Source organism: Eubalaena glacialis, chromosome 9, assembly GCF_028564815.1.
Source record: "Eubalaena glacialis isolate mEubGla1 chromosome 9, mEubGla1.1.hap2.+ XY, whole genome shotgun sequence".
Classification (NCBI taxonomy): Eukaryota; Metazoa; Chordata; class Mammalia; order Artiodactyla; family Balaenidae; genus Eubalaena; species Eubalaena glacialis.
The window spans coordinates 46219456-46237243 of NC_083724.1; the positions used below are offsets into that span (position 1 = coordinate 46219456).

The 17788-nt window shown below is 37.8% G+C and overlaps 1 protein-coding gene across 6 annotated transcripts in view; it reads left to right on the forward strand.

Annotated features, from left to right (window-relative positions):
• The window catches only part of TRPM6 (transient receptor potential cation channel subfamily M member 6), a 140169-nt gene that overhangs the window by 91153 nt on the left and 31228 nt on the right, over positions 1-17788 (forward strand). For all 6 annotated transcript variants that reach the window (XM_061200335.1, XM_061200337.1, XM_061200339.1 and 3 more), the window contains exons 25-28: positions 3073-3205; positions 10677-11809; positions 11955-12067; positions 16699-16822. In XM_061200335.1, the coding sequence (XP_061056318.1) occupies positions 3073-3205; positions 10677-11809; positions 11955-12067; positions 16699-16822 (1503 nt within the window). The remainder of the gene's footprint in view (positions 1-3072; positions 3206-10676; positions 11810-11954; positions 12068-16698; positions 16823-17788) is intronic.

Below are 17788 nucleotides of genomic sequence, written 5' to 3' on the forward strand. Positions count from 1 at the left end.
AGGATGGAAGGCTCTGGGAGTTAACTGACAAAAGAGTATCAGCTGAGCACCCGGGTCTAAGTAAATACATGGATCTCATTACGTGGTTGTAGTACCTTTCGCTAAAAGTAGCTGATACTTTGAAAGAAAGGAATAGGTAGGAACAGAATCTCTGCTTGAATGTGTAAAGGCTTTTTGTCACCTGGAAAACCCCGTGTTTTTACTCTGCTTAGCTGGGAAGACGTCAGAATAACTCCTAGAGAGTAGTCAGAGTGACCCATACTTATTTCCCTGTTGTTGAAGATGGAATCCAAATCGAAAGGATACAGAAGGTCTTGTGGACTAAGGGAAATAGATAAACCAGACTTTGCTTAATTTATTCACCAGAATCATGGCTCTCTGGTTCTCTAATCTACTGAATATGGAGGTGATTCTTTATAGATGTTTCATATTTTCAAGAACTTCAACTCAGGATGCAGAAATGTGGATTCTCTCTCTCTTTTTTTTTTTTGGCAAAGCTTAACTCGACATATTTTGAGATTTTCCTAGTTCATTTTGCTTATCCATACATTGACTGCATGATATGACTGTCATACTAATTCTCATAAGAGAACATTCCTTCTTGTGGTTCAGAGATCTTTCGTAGTTCCTCTAGGCCCGCTGGTACTAGGCCCATTTCTAGATAATTCCTAGATATAGAGGAAATGGATAGCATAAATTCACAATCCTTTATCTCAATCCCTAAATTCAAAATACATTTGAAAATGGAAAGTCTTTTTCTTCATAAGTTGGAAAAAGACTCATTTGGACAGAAGAGGCTAACGGGACTAATGTAAGCCATTTATCCTCTTTATCCCTTGTAGTATGGATATTCATTGATTTTTGCTGCAGAAATGATGTGTTTGATTTCAGGGTATTGCCCTAGCTACAACTAGGGATTTTACTTCATTTATGGCATATGCACTATACTACCTTTCCAAAACTAGAAAACTTCTTAATTCTGAAATGGACTGGTTCCAGGAGTTTCAGATAAGGGATTGTGGACTATTTATACATTTCAGTGGGCCCTTAGGAGGACAGATGTTATCACAAGGTTGACAGGGTGACATGCTTTTGCTCCTGCTGTAGTTGGCTCTGTGAAGTATTTTTCTTCTCTTGAGTCACTTGATTTATTTTTCTGTTCCATTTCTTTCCCCTAAGACATTCAGCCTTTATATGGAAGTCAAAGCACAACTGAAGTTAATTTAAAGGCTTATAATTATATTATAATTTCCCGGCTTCTAATGGAGTGCCATCCCAGAACAACTGTAATCTAACAGGAGAGTGTGAACCACTTGAGAGATCCTGGGATTAACTAGGATTTGGCCCCATTTTCTAGCACCATATAACAAACAACGCTTTCCTGGGCTTACCTTGATCTGAGTTTATAGGATGATTCGGGTATAAAACTCGAGGAAATATTCTGATGGACAGAGGTAAATTCACCCTGAACTCTGGGAAATTCTTGAATTTGTGTGAGATTGCCTTTGATTCTCTGTATTGAGGATCAAGACGTTTGCACATGGGGCAGCAGTGCCACCTGGTGGACAGTCACAAGAACGTGCCACATACTGCAAGCTGCACCTATCACTGGAACTGCTCTGTGGGTTGTTTGCTCACAGGAATCCACAGAAGGCTCAAATCATACAATTCTAAAGTTCCTTACTCATACAAGATTCTTTAATGCAAACACACATTTAGAGTTGAGTGGGGATGGGGATTTTTTTGGTGTCTGAAAGATGCTTCCAAGCCATAAAAATCAGAAAACATTGTACCTTTGACTTGTGAACACCTTTTATGTCTGAGCATTTTCTTTTAGTCATCTTTTATTTTTATTTTTTTTCTTAAATTATTTATTTATTTATTTATTTATTTCTGGCTGTGTGGGTCTTCGTTTCTGTGCGAGGGCCCCCTCCAGTTGCGGCAAGTGGGGGCCACTCTTCATAGCGGTGCACGGGCCTCTCACTATCGTGGCCTCTCCTGTTGCAGAGCACAGGCTCCAGACGCGCAGGCTCAGCAGTTGTGGCTCACGGGCCTAGTTGCTCTGCGGCATGTGGGATCTTCCCAGACCAGGGCTCGAACCCGTGTCCCCTGCATCGGCAGGCAGACTCTCAACCACTGCGCCACCAGGGAAGCCCTAGTCATCTTTTAAAATGAATATTTTTGTCTCTCATTTTATTGGAAAATTACAGAACATTTGCATTTCTAATAAATTCTGGAGAACTTTAATGGTTCTTTTTTTCCCCTAATTTAGGTGAAATGATTGAAGGAAGAGAATATTCCAATTTTACCCTTTTTGCAACAGCATTTTTATATTTAACAAGTATTAGAAACTTGCTCAAAAGATAATGTATTTTTCTGCTATGTCAAAGTAAGAGTCGAGGTGGTAGACCAAATGTGATTGCTGAGGTTTGATGTAGAATTGCATTAGTTTCATAACATCGTGAAATGACGTGTCTTTTAATGAATTAATTGTAATTGTCAAGGAAGAAGTGTAGCCTTGATTGGCCATTGACTGGTCATAATGTTTCTTTCTTCAATAGAAGAACTTAGTATATACAAACTCAGTGTATATATAAACTCAGTGCAACAAGGTAAAACTTTCTTATACTTACTGGATTAATTTCAACAGACTTTGACTTCTTCTAACCTTGATTTTAACCTGTAGGTTACTTATTGTCATTTTGACAGATAAACCAGTTGGTGGGGGAACTTCCATATGCATATAAATGTGGTGAATTTTTATGTGTAAAAGTATTCTAATTTAAGAAAATATTAAAGATAAAGTATCTGTTCCACGAGTCACCTTCAAATTCCCACATCTGTTTATAGGACAAAAAGGAAAGACCCAGCCTGGTGTTTCCAGTTATTTCTACATAGTGCTTCCCAATTAATATTAGGAATACAGTGTGACAAGGCAGCAAACTATTATCATGCAAGCTATGGTTTTATCCATTTTTAACACCAATGGAAGAAAAGTCACTCAGACGCTGTATCAGCTTCCTATGGAGGATGAATAATGATTCTTTTTATGCACTATACTTATTTCCATAGAACTCTACCTGAGTAAGGAGGATCTGAAAAAACTTCACAATTTTGAAGAACAGTGTGTGGAAAAATACTTCCATGAGAAGATGGAAGGTCTGAATTGTAGTTGTGAGGAACGAATCCGAGTGACGTCAGAAAGGTAAAAGTTATATATGTATTTTCACCCTGTAAACTGCTACCTAAACCTGATTCTACTAGAATGTCTGAAAAAAGTAGAAAGGTCTACTTTTAAAACCCAGAGGTTTTGATTTTCTAAAATTTTCTCTAGTATCGTATAATATTCATGCAATCAGTGCACATTTATTGAGCATCTACTATGTTCCAGGCAGTCTTCTAAGTTAGTGGAGATAAATGGTGAATAAGAGAGCAGGGGCCCTTCCTTCATAGCATTCACATTCTAGTGCGTGCATGTGGAGGGGTGGGGGTGGAGTGAAGGACAAAAAAGATATATGTAATTTAATGTCAGACAGTAAAAGAGCAATGAAGGGGAAAAAAAGTAGTATAAGGGAATAGAGATGGATCGTGGTGAAGGGTCTGCTGGAGTTGGGGGTTGGGTTGGACCGTTTTGGGAGCCTGGTGCAGGAAGGTCGCTCTGAGGCAGCTGAGGAGGAGAGACTTGAGGGAGGTGGGCTGGAGCAGCAAACGTGGATGCAGGTGAGTCCAGGAGCAGCAGGGTGCTGGTTGCACTGGGAATCATGGAGTCATAGTCTCGGGGCGCCTGACTAGCACTGGTGCAGTGGAGTTGAGGGCAGATTCACTGAAGCGTGTGGAGGGTGAATAGAAGTAGAGACAGTGATTAGAGGCAGATTTTCTAAGAAGTTTTACTCTGAAGGGAGGTAAAGAGGGGTATGGGGACATGGTGCGGTTCTTTTGTTTCATGTGGAGATAATAAAAGTAATATATTTGTTCCTGGAAACGATCTACCAGCAAGGGAGAAACTGCAGGAGCCAGAGGGAGGAGGTGATTTGCTGAGTGAAGTCCTCAGGAAGGGCAGTTAACGGTGGGGGCCAGGAGAGAATATGGAGAGTGCTCCAGAGGATGCAGCCAGGCTGCAGGGACGCAGTTCTTACGGCAGTCATCAGCTGAGGGTGTCTGTGGGTGTGTGTGATTTGGGGGGCCATTCAGAGGCTTGAGGAAAGAGGAGGTGTGTTGGAGAAAGTGGACAGACGTAGAAGCTCGTAGGTCAAAGCTGCTGTACATGTGTCACTAATCGCGGGTACACAGCACTGGATCAAAATATGGACTGCATGTGATTGTATGCATTTTAAAAGTTTAGAAATAATTGACATGTAACATTATATTAGTTTCAAGTATACAACATAATGATTCAATATTTGTATATTGTGAAATGATCACCACAGTGAGTCTCGTTAACGTCCATCACCATACAATTTTTTTTCTTGTGTTGAAGTGTTCAGGATCTACTCTCTTAGCAACGTTCAAATGTACAGTACAGTATTATTAACTAAGTCCCCGTGATTATATGCATTTTTTAAAATGCAGCATTGCTTTCTTAATTGGAAGCAAATTGGCAGAAGTTAAATGTGTTCTCTTACTTTTGAATACACACGGACCTGACTATAAAATGTTATACCTAATTATGCATATATATTTTCTGATGTCCAAATAGATAGATAGTGAATCCTTAAATATGGCTTTATTGAAAATTGAATCACATTAAGAACTTTCTAAATGGTCACCTTGGGCATATGACTTATTTCTGAACTTTTAAAATTAATACCATATTTATGTAAATACATTTTAGGTAGCTGATTGAATTTCAGATCAAATTTTAATATTGAGGAAAAAATTGAGTATCAAATAACAATTTGTGAACCCACAACATTCTATTTTACTTAAGTAATATCTTTAGGCCAAAACTCTGTGAGCTTCCTTCTTTCCCTCTCCCCTTTCCACACATTCTGCCTCCTTTGTAGCTATGCTCATTGAGTCCTGCGGGCCAGCTTGGTTCTGCTTTGTATGAAACATGTACCCAGATAGGAGTTTACAGAGCCGGCATGAAGTCCTGCTTCTAGCTATGCATACTTGGGCAAGTTTACTCTGGGCCTTGTTTTCTTCTCTGTAAAATGGGCACAAAAATAGACCTACCTTTTAGAGTTGTTGTGAGGATTCCATGGGATAATATAGATGAACTGTGTGGCAGTGTGCTAATGGATAGTAAGGGAGCAGTGAAAGTTATCTATTATTATGTAAAATTAGGCTCCAATTGTGTGAGTATAATTTCTTCTAAAATACAAATTCCCTTCCAAACCTTAAGAAAAGGGATGTAAATATATAAGATGGGTCAAGATAGGCACCTCCACCCCCCAACATTATGCACTGGAACAAGGTCACGGAGAGCCCTTTACTTTACACTATAAACTAAGGAAAAATTTTAGGTGGTCAAACAGATTTACCTTCTAGGTTGTTACCATATGGATTTGAGGAGTCAGAATTGGAACTAGGGAGACCACTCGAGAGATTGATACAGCAGACAGGTGATGCCCAAGGACTAGCCAAATTGGTGGTAGCATTGAAAGAAGGGATCCTGGTCCATTAGGTCTGCTGTAACCAAATACCATAGACTGAGTGGCTTATAAGCAGCAGAAAGTTACTGCTCACAGTTCTGGAGGCTGGAAGACTGAGATCAGGGTGGTCAGGTGAAGGCCCTCTTTGGGATACAAACTTCTCATTGTGTCCTTACCTGGTGGAAGGGGCTAAGGAGCTCTGTTGGGGTCTCTTTTATAAAAAGTAGAGCACTGATCCCATTCGTGAGGGCTCCACTGTTATGACCTAATCACCTCCCAAAGGCCCCACCTACTAATACCATCACTGTTGAGGGTTAGGATTTCAACGTGAATTTTGGGTGGGGACACAAACATTTAGGCCATAGCAAAGAGGATAAAGGCATATTTAGAGAGGACAATTCAAGAGGTGTGTTAAGGATTGGCTGTGGCAATAAGGGAGAGGTTGAAGTCCAGGATGACTCATATCTGTAGCAGGGTAATTAGGTGAAAGGTGGCACTAAAAGATAAAGAGTACAAAATGCATGGCAGGGAGGGTGTGGGGGGAAAGCAGTGAGGTTTAGATTTTGTTGAGCCCGAGATTCTGGTGGTGCGTTTATCCAGAGATGTCTGAAAGGCTTTACATATGTGAATCTGAAGCCCTAGGGCAAAATTTGAACTGGACAAAGAAATTTGGGAGTCATCTGCCTATTTTAGGAAAGTAAAATTATGACGGAGGAAGCGCTTATGCTCAGGAAGCAAGTGGAGTGAGGAGACTCAGTGGGTTGAGGGTCTCACCCTGAGAGGTGTCAACACCTGTATAATGGACTGAGGAAGGGGAACTCATGGAGAAGACTAAAAATAATTGATCAGAAGAGTATAAGGAAAACCAGGAGAAGGTAGTATCATGAGTCAAGTGAATACAGAGTAAAAACTTGAGAACCAGATATTTTAAAAAAGTAATTCAATAATAATAATTAATAATAATACTGCTAATAGTAAACTGAACACCAGTAATCGTCATATGCTATCATATTTATCTTGAATTTTTTTCTTGGGATTTGAGTAGAGAAGGATTAGATGGTAGATGGTTATGTAGCTTCTGAAAAATATTCTAGGTGCTTTCAAGGGCTCTAGCATTTGATTATGAAGCCCTAGTTTAACTTCAAAACACAGTCGATCAATTTTCCTTCTTGATAGAGCTATCTCACCAGCCCTCTTTTTACATGGTTGTCCTTGTTGAGGTCATTCTGGGGAGCTTGTAAATGAAGTATGGGAGAGAGGGAAGAATATTTTCCAGTGGTAACTGAGCAGTAGTTTGAAGAGGGAGCGAAGGGAAGTTACGAAGATATTTGCATGTTTGCCTACCTCTGAAGAAGAGATCACCTATATCTTTATAGAGTTAAGTGAATTGTAAAAGTGGAAGGAGAACATATTAAGGCTGTTTCATATCTTACTTTCTCTATTTGGAATGCCAGCTACTTTTTGTCCCTAGTAACGTAAGCCAGTGTTTTTCCTCTCTCTGTTCTATGGAGTAAGATGTTAACTAGGTATTTTTCCATATTAAGCGTGTTTGGGTATGTCATATTTGGGAAATACTACATTTAAAAAAAGTTTAAACATTTTATCATAATGGGCATTGTGACTCAGTAGAGTTATAGTTTGAGCCGGTCCTATAATCATTTTGCCATGAAACCTTACTGAGAAACCTTTGTGAACAACTCCCAGCATGAAAACTGTGGGTGCAATTCATTTACCCCTTTATGGGACTCTAGGACCCCAATAGAACTTTGCCTGGATCCCTGCTGAGTTGCTGAGAGGTGCTGGAGTGCAGTGGTTAATGCCATTGAATATGGAGCCACACTCTCTGGCTTTGAAGCCTCACCCTGTCGTTGACCATGTGACTGGCCATGTGACCTCTTTTCATGAAGGGATAGTAGTAATGCCTACCTTGTAGGGTGGTCATGTGGATTAAATAAAATAATGTAAAATGCCTGGCACATAATGAGCACTCAGTGAATATTATGATTATCATGATGATTATAATTATACTTGTTATAATTTCATTTTACAATATCTGGTCCAGAGACCCACAATGAAATAATAACCATACTGGTTTTCCCACCACCCTCAAACCTTGCACAGAGGAGACTAAAATTACGAGAATTTCTTTTACATGTCAGAATGACTAAAAGTCTAGATTAAATTAATGTAGATGGTGGCTGAGGAATATAATTAAAATATATTTCATAGGACATTGAGCTTTAGAAAAGAAGTGCCTATGAAAGCAAGAGGACCTGATTTGAGAGTGACCCGGTTATTTGTCTAAGTCTCTATTGTAGCAATGTTACCTGTTGCTGTGAATAGTTGCTGGTGTCTATTGTATCCCTTCCATGTGACTGCTGCTAATGGAACTTAATGAGTCTCCATTACTGCTGTTTGGACTGTACAGTTTTTGAATTAGTTGAAACAGTGCACTAGATGGAGAGGCTCTAATTAAGCATATTTGGAAGGGAATATACATATATTTTGTGCTCTTTTCTTCATCATCCTTGCCAATTCTAGTTTTATAGGTTCCAGAAGGTCAAGAAGACTTTACTAAGGCTCTACTGAGTTATAGAAGTTGAAGCAAGAAAGAGAGGGTTCCACCCACATAGGTGATAATCAAAATTATACAATCCTCTTTATTCTTTAACTCCTATCTACAAAGCTTCCAGGAAGAAGTGGAAGATTTCTCAATCCATGTGACTTGAGATATATTCTAGAGAGGGGATGACTAACACTATTTTGGGAAGTGCTTGCTACAGCTGAGTGCTAAGCTCTTCATGGTATAATTACTGCTTTTCCCAGCCCTCAAATAAGACTGGGGGCAATTTGTTATTTCTGCATATGGTCATGTCAGCCATGAAACTGTTGGTTTCCTCCCTTGCAATTTTTCCCTTTATTCCTGTTTATCAAAGATTTTCATTATGGGGAAATTGGAAAGTATACTCCTTCCTCCAAATAAAAGAATGAAACAGGGAGAAAAGAAAGAAAAAGAAATGTCATAAGCTAGAGTCCACTGTGAAAAATTTGGTCTTCTTCCATTTAGTCTTCCATATATTTTTAGTTAAAATTATACAGGTTTGCATTTTGTCCCCCTACCCACCTTACACATCAAAAACATTTCTCCAAATAATTAAATATTCCTTGTAAACATATTTTAATTTTTATTGTTTCTTGACTTACAAAGTTTTTATACCAAATTTAAAAGTATATAATGCAGAACACAACAGATATCCACATCCCCACCCCTGCCATCAGAAATAGACAAAGAAAATGACTATTAACAATGTAAGTATGATTTTTAATGGCTGCATAATATTCTATCTCATCTGTCTGCCTTAGCATAGTAAAATTCCTGCCTCTTTATTTGTCTTGGCTATTTGAACGTTCCAATGTTGCATCCCTGCCAACCTTGAGTCACTAAATCTCTTTTTCAAAATTTGCTAGGTTAAAAAAATGTTACAGTGTAGACGAACTCATTGTTGTCTTATTTTTATTGATAATTTCTCTGTTTACCTAATGAGATTGGATATTTTACCACATTTCATTATCTTTTGTGAATTATCTATTCATGTCCTTTGGGGTCTTTATATTTTTTTTCCTCAACAATTTGTAAAAACTTTTGACTACTTAAGGGATACAAACAACTCACTGTATTTGTTAGAATAATTTCCTGTTTATTTTTTGTTTTAAAATTTTGTGTTTTATTTTCATGTGTATGAGTTTCATTTTACGTAACCACAATATATGTATTTTGTAATTTATTTTATTGATTGTTAAGCTTAGATAACTGTATTAATTTCCTAGGGCTGCCATAATAAAGTACCAAAAACTGGGTGTCTTACAACAACAGAAATTTGTTATCTCACAGTTCTGGAGGCTAGAAGTCCGAAATTACGGTGTTGGCAGGTCCATGTTTTCTCTGATGGCTCTAGGGAAGAAATCTTTCCTCGCTTCTTCTAGTTTCTGGTGTTTGCTGACACTCCTTGGTGTTCCTTGGCTTGTAGATGCATCACTCCAGTCATAAGGTGGTCGTCTCCCTGTGTATCTTCACACTGTCTTCCCTCTATGTCCAAATTTCCCTTCTTTTATAAGGATATGAGTTGTATAGGCTTATGGCACACCTTAATGACCTTATTTTAACTTGATTACCTCTGTAAAGGCCCTACTTTCAAATAAAGTCACATTCTAGGAGTACTGGGGGTTAGGACTTCAACATACCTTTTGGGGCGGTGGGGAGGACACAAAACAAAACCTATCCCCATACAGAGGTATTTACAAAGATATATACAGATGTATTTTCTTTGTTCTTTCTAATTCTCTAAATGAAATCAATTGTTACATTTAATTTGACTCTACTTGCAATTTACTTTTGTACTTGCATAGCTGAAGGTGCCTTGTGTTGCTTTTACATGAATCAATGGCTGAACATCATAATTTTGGGTTAAAGTATTCAAAGTCATTTAAAAATTTGCCTTGGGCTTTCTCTGAATGTAGGTCTCTTAAAATGGGTTTTGTTTGAAAGTTGGGATGCCTGGTTGTACTGTAGACTTGGAATATTATTCTAAAAGATCTGTAATTTTTTTTTTTCTAATTATGTATTTGATTATTGATTCTGTTCCTATCATTCTAGTTTCTTCCTCAGGATTTCCTTTCTCTACCAAAATAGCACAGTGCTTGACAATAAGAGATATTAAAATGTTTGCCTTGTAAATTAATGAATATATTAATGAATACAAATGGGCTGATTGATGAGAGACTGAAGGGATAGCTAGCAGGAAGTTGGAAATGTGGCTCTGAAATATTGGAGAGAAATAAGGGGTAGAAATACAATTTGTAATTTTCCTTATTAAGGTGATAGTGGGAATTACAGGAGTGGGTGAGATCACCTGGGATGAGAGTATGTGTTGGATAGAGAAGAAGGCAGGAGACAGACCTAACTTTGGGAAGTGGCTTAGGCTGAGGAGCCACCTAAGGATGGAAGCAGGACAGGAAGAGAGTACGGCAAGTTCCCACTGGCTTACTGTGTTTATTGGTTTTCTCCCTCCCTTTTTCCCTTAGGGTTACAGAAATGTGCTTCCAACTGAAAGAAATGAATGAAAAGGTGTCTTTCATAAGGGACTCCTTATTGTCTTTGGACAGCCAGGTGGGACACCTGCAGGACCTCTCTGCCCTGACAGTGGATACCTTGAAAGTCCTTTCTGCTGTTGACACCTTACAAGAGGATGAGGCCCTCCTGGCCAACAGAAAACATTCTACTTGCAGAAAACTTCCCCACAGCTGGAGCAATGTCATCTGTGCAGGGGTTCTGGGCAGCCTGGAGATCTCTGGGAAGAAGAAATACCAGTGTTATAGCATGCCCCCTTCTTTGCTGCGGAGCCTGGCCAGAGGCTGGCATCCCCCACGAGTGCAGACAGAGCCCTTTCTTGAGATTACAGACAGAAAGTTTTCAAATGTAAGAGATGACCAGGAAGAGCAAGAAACAGAAAATAATATAGTTGCCTCTGGGGTGTCCCTGAACAGGCAAGCACACCCAAAGTATGGCCAATTTCTCCTGGTCCCTTCTCATCTAGAGCAAGTTCCTTATTCTGCAGAAACCAACTTGCCTCTGTCCAGACCATCTTTGGAAGCAGGCACAGATGTGCTGGCAACTGAACATGTCACCCAGAGTGAGGTCCCTGTTCATCTGACGTGGCAGACCCCGGTTGTCTCAGCTCAGGGCTCAGTGGTGGAAACCAAGGAGCAGTATGAGTCAGTTGCTCAGTTACCGGCCAGACAAGACAAGGGGGAGCAAGTGCTACCCACATTGATTTGCACACCTGCACCCATTAAAGTGACCTCCCTCCCTTCCCAAGTCAAGAGCATGCAAACTGGAGGTGGATATGTGAACTGGGCATTTTCAGAAGGCGATGAAACTGGTGTGTTTAGCACCGAGAAACAGTGGCAAACCTGCTTGGCCTCCACTTGTAACTGTGACTCCAAACAGAGTGAACAATGCCAGAGGCAGATCCGGGACAGATCCGTATCTGATAACTCTACAAGATTGGCCCAGAGGGATTGCTCAGAGGTGGGACCGTGGCTTCAGCAAAACACATCCCTTCGGATCAGTCCCCTTCGTAGAGACAGGCCCTTCATTAGGAGTCAGAGTTTGAGATTGCACAAAGAGGAGAAATTGAAGATCTGTAAGATTAAAAGTAAGAAGTAAACATTTTTACAACCAGTATTAAATTCTTGCATTGCTACCATTCTCATTCTCCCCATTCTGTCAGTCCTTTCTGTGAAACAAAATGGTTCCGCCTACCATCTTACACTTTCTCATGTAAATCATTTCCCTTACAGATCTTTCAAAATCCTCAGAGATAGGACAGTCAAAATGGATCAAAGCAAAAATGCTAACCAAGGATAGGAAATTGTCAAAGAAAAAGAAGAAAACACAAGGACTACAGGTGCCAGTAAGTGTCTTTTATGTTTTTGGCAATTGAGGTAGTATCCTAACTTAGCTTGGTTTTTCTCTATTCTAAAGTGCCACGTACACAAAATAGCATTGTCCTGGAAGGAATGAAGATGCAAATTTAAGAGTCAGCAGAGTGGATTTGCCACAATTCATTTGTCAACTCATATGTTGAAGGACATTTGTGTTATTTTCAGTTTTTGGCTCTTCCAAACAAAGCTGTTATGAACATTTGTGTACAAGTCTTTGTGTGGACATATGTTTTAATTTCTCTTTGGTAAATATTTAGGAGTGGAATGCTAGAGTCTTATACTAAGTATTTGTTTAATTTTAGAAGAAACATACATCCCCACCAGCTTATGAGTAGTAGTTTGAGAGTTCCAGTGGTCCACATCCTCACCAATCCTTAGTATGCTCAGTCTTTTTAATTTTAGCATATTAGTGGGTGTGTAGTGGTATCCCACAGTGGTTTCGTTTGCATTTCCATAGTGACTAGTGCTGCTAGGTATCTTTTCATGTGCTTATTTTCCATCTGTATATCTTTTTTGGTGACATATCCATTCAAATCTGTTGTTCATTTAAAAACTTGGGTTGTGGGACTCCCCTCGTGGCGCAGTGGTTAAGAATCCGCCTGGCAATGCAGGGGACACGGGTGCGATCCCTGGTCCGGGAAGATCCTACACGCTGCAGAGCAGCTAAGCCCGTGTGCTACAACTACTGAGCTTGCGCTCTAGAGCCCACGAGCCACAACTACTGAGCCTGCGCACCACAACTACTGAAGCCTGCGAGCCCTAGAACCCATGAGCTGCAACTACTGAAGCCCATGCGCTCTAGGGCCCACGTGCTGCAACTACTGAGTCCATGTGCTGCAACTACTGAAGCCCGTGTGCCTAGAGCCTGTGCTCTGCAACGAGAAGCCACCACAGTGAGAAGCCTGCGCACTGCAACGAAGAGTAGCCCCCGCTCACAACTAGAGAAGGCCCGTGCACAGCAACAAAGACCCAACACAGCCATAAATAAATAAATAAATAAATAAATAAATAAAATTGGGTTGTTTGTCTTGTTAGGTTGTAAGAATTCTGTTTTTGTTTTTTTTTTTTTTTTATTTCTTATTCTAGATATAAGCCAGTTGTTGGATATATGTTTTGCAAATATTTCCTCTCAGTTGGTGGCTTGCCTTTTATTTTTCATAAATGTCCTTGGAAACATGGGACACTTTTATTTTGATGAAGTCCAATATTTGATTATTTTCTTTAATGTCTATGCTTTTCATATCATATTTAAGAAATTTTGCCAAACCCAAGATCACTAAGAGTTTCTCTTACGTTTTCTTCTAGGAATTTTATATGTAGGTCTATATTTAGGTTAAGTTCTGATTATTTGTTGGTGGTATATAAAAATATAATTTTTAAAATATTGATTTTGTATCCTACAAACTTGCTAAACTTACTTATTTGTTTGAGTGGGGTTTTTTTTTTTTACTTCTTTAGAATTTTCTATATAAATGATCATGTTGTCTACAAATGAAAATACTATTACTTTTTCCTTTCCTTATATTTAGGTCTAGCACCCATTTTGAGTTAATTTTTGTACATGGTGGTAGGTAAGGATTGAGGTGCTTTCTTCCCTTCCCTCTTCCCTCCCACTTTCCTTGAATACAGATATCAAATTTTTCTACCAGTTTTTTTGATGAAAAGATTATCTTGGTCCTATTGAGTTGCCTTGACATCTTTGTCAAAAATTAAATGACCATATAGATCCACAATATGGGTGGATCTATTTCTAGTCTCTATTCTATTCAGTTTATCTATATGACTGTCTTTATGTCAATATCATATCACACTATCTCAAATACTATAACTATAATAAGTCTTGAAATCATGTGTGTGGGTCTTCCAAATTTTTTCTTCTTTTTCAAAGTTGTTTTGGCTACTCTAGTTTCTTTGCATTTCCACATAAATTTAGAATCAGATTGTCAGTTTTTCCAGAGAATCCTGCTGGGGTGAGTGGAATTGCTGTGAATCAATTTGGGGAGAATTGGTATCTTAGCAATAATGAGCTTTCTGATTCATGAGCATGATGTATCTCTTTATTTACGTCTTTAATTTCTTTCAGCAATGTTTTGTAGTTTTTAGTGAACATGGATTTTTAAAATGTATCTCTGTGTACTTAAATTTTAAATTTTATTATAAATGCAATTATTAAAAATTAACTTCTGATTATTTGTTGGTCGTATATAGAAGTATAATTTTTAAAATATTGATTTTGTATCCTACAACCTTGCTAAACTTACTTATTTGTTTGAGTTGGGTTTTTCTTTTTGTTACTTCTTTAGAATGTTCTATATAAATGATCATGTTATCTACAAATGAAAATACTATTACTTTTTCCTTTCAAATCTGGATGTATTTTATTCCTTTTTCTTGCCCAGTTACATTGGCTAGTACCTCTAGTACAATACTGAATAGAAGTGGTGAAAGCAGGTAGCCTTTCCTTGTTTCTTCTCTTTAGGTGGAAAGTATTTAGTCTTTTAGCAGTAAGTATGATGTTAGCTGTAGGGTTTTTATGTGGATGTCCTTTATCAGGTTGAAGAATTTGCCTTCTATTCTTACTTTTCTAAGAATTTTTATTATTAATGGATATTGACATTTGTCAAATGCTTTTTCTGTGTCAACCTATATGGTCAGATGGTTTTTCATTTTTATTATGTTAATATGATGAATTATATTAATTAATTTTATAATGTTAGAAGTAATGTTTAGAATATTAAATCAGCCTTGCTGGGATGAACCACAACTGGTCATGATGTATTATCTTTTTTAGATGCTGTATTCATTTTGCTAAAATCTTGATACAATTTTTTTGTATCTTTTTTCTTGAGAAATATTTATCTTTAGATCTCTCTTCTTGTAATATCTTTGTCTGGTTTTGGTATCAGGGTGATGCTGGGCTTATTGACTGAGTTGGGAAGTGTTTCCTCTTCTTCATTTTTCTGGGTGAGTTTGTATAGATATTATTTAAATCTTACTTATTTGGTAGAATCAACCAGTGAAACCATCTTTGTGGGAAAGTTTTAACTACAGATTCAATTTCTGTAATAGATATAGGGCTATTCAGGTTATGTGATTCTTCTTGAGTGTGCTTTGTGTCTTTTGAGGAACTTGTCCATTTAAGTTTTTAAATTTATTGGCATAAAGTTTTTATAATATTATCTTATTATCCTTTTATTGTCTATGAGATCTGTAGTGACATCACTTCTCTCTTTCCTAATATTTTATATTTGTGTTTTCTCTTTTTGTTTTATGATTAGTCTGGCTACAGGTTTATCTGCTTTATTGATCTTTTCACAGAACCAGCTCTTGGTTCATTGATTTTTCTTTGAATTCTATTTCATTGATTTCTGCTCCTTATTATTTCCTTTGTTCTGTTTACTTTGGGTTTAATTAGCTCCTTTTTTGTTTTTGTTTTTTTTTTGCTAGTTTGTTAAGGTAGAAGCCTTGGTCGTTGATTTGAGACTTTCTTCTTTTCTAGTATAGGCATTTAGTGCTATAAAATTCCTTCTAATCATTGTTCTAGCTATATCCTACAAATTCTGATATGTTATGTTTTCATTTGCATTCAGTAAATCTTTTTGTTTATTGTTAGGAAGCCTTAGATCTGAGTTGACAATTCTGCAGGACTTCACTTTTCATGATCTTAATGCCCTGCTTCATTTTTCTTTTCTACATGTATTTTTCCATATAATAACATGTATGCATTTTTCAAAGCACCTCAACTCTTTTCAGAATGAGAAGCAGAAGCAAAAAGATAAATATTGAATCAATTATGTAAAATCACCTTTTGGAGGAGAGACTTAGCTTTGATAAAGACTCTTCTTTCAGGGAAAATGCCACGAATTGCTGGGACCCCATAAAATATGAATTTAAATAGCGTTATTTTGGAAATAGTTAAAATGACCAGAGTTAAACTAGAAATTATAACTGAGCTCAAGTACTAATAACTTGCATTTGTTTGTTGTCTTGTAGTTTGTCAATTTATTTCATTTCTTCTCTGCCCCTGAGAAGGACATAAGGCAGCCATTATTATTGGCTATCTGTTATTTTAAGGATGAAGTGAATGGAGCTCATAGACATTACATCATTTGCCCAGTTCATATAGCTTCTAAGTGACAGAGCTAGAATTCTAACAAGTTCTTTTGGATCCAACCCTTATGTTTTTGTTGTTTTGCTCTATACCAGTAGTTCTCAAACTGTGGTCTCCCATCAGCTTTAGCACCACCTGGAAATATACTAGACATTCAAATTCTCCCTCCCCCCAAGACCTACTGAATCACAGATCCTGAGGGTGGGACCCAGTGATCTGTGGTTTAACACAGTCCTGGGTGATTCTGATGCACACTCAAGTTTAAGAACTGCTCCCCACCCTGGTTCTCAGTCATGACTGCAGATAGAAAAGTCACATGGATGCTTAGGTCCTGCCAGCATGAGTGATGGAAGTTCAAAGCTTCAAGGTGATTTTAATGTGCAGCCAATGTTAACAACCACTCCTCTTCAACATAGTACCTCTATTAATGTGATTCAAAACATATTCAGATTAATGTCACTGTGTTCCAACAAGTGTTTTTCTCTCCAGGTCATAACAGTCAACACCTGCTCTCAAAGTGACCAACTGAACCCAGAGCCAGGAGAAAATAAGATCTCAGAAGAACAGAATTGCAGCAAGAACTGGATTCCAGTGTCCAAATTTAATCAGATAAGTATGTAACAGTCTACACTCTTGAATCCCAAAAATTCTGGTAGTGTTTCCTCAGGGTATGATCTTTAGACCAGTGGCAGTCCCTGCTGTTCTTTCAAGTGGGAGATGAGAGAATGACCACACTCTCTTAGGAAAATAGCTCTTTTCTGCTTTGAGTTTTTATGAAAGGGATGCAATTTCCATTTGTTTAATGGAATAGTTGTCAGAATTTAGAAAAGAAAAATTAAAATTAATTAAAATTTAGATAGTCTCATATTCAGAGCTGTTGAATCTGGATCAGAGAGTATTCATTTAGTCTGATTTATGGGTGGGGTTGTCTAATTTTACTAATTCTTTAAAGTTCAAGTGACTTTGATATGAACACAGAATTCAGTGGATTGAGTTGTAGTTGGTTATTTACTACTGCTTACATATAGTGTTTGTTCCATTGGCAAATATCCCTTAAGCTTAATCGTAATGATGTTTGTAGAGGATAGAAGACAGATCAATGAGCTAGGAATGAAGACTGTGAGCTAGGCATAGAATGTGAAAAAAGCCTGGATATATGAGGGCAGATTATGAATTGAGAGCAATGAACTGAACATTGAACTTCTTGCATTTGATAATAAGAGAACTTTACTAATTTTTAAACAGAGGGGACTATGTGATTAAGGAGTCATAAATATTTAAAATTATTTGAAATACTAAACTTAAGGCACAAATAGATATTGTATTGAAATCTATGTTACTATGCTTCTTTAAAACTTTGTTTGCTCTGTGGTCACTGGTTTTCAACCAAGGGGTGATTCCCCCTCCCCAACCAACAATGTCTGAAGACATTGTAAGACATTTTTGGTTGTCACAACTGAAGGAGGGGCAGTTGCTCTTGGCGTCATTTTTACATAGATTATTTATGTTTTTTAAAAAAATGTAAAAGATATGGTTGATATAATATTATATTATTTTTAGGTGTACAACATAATGGTTT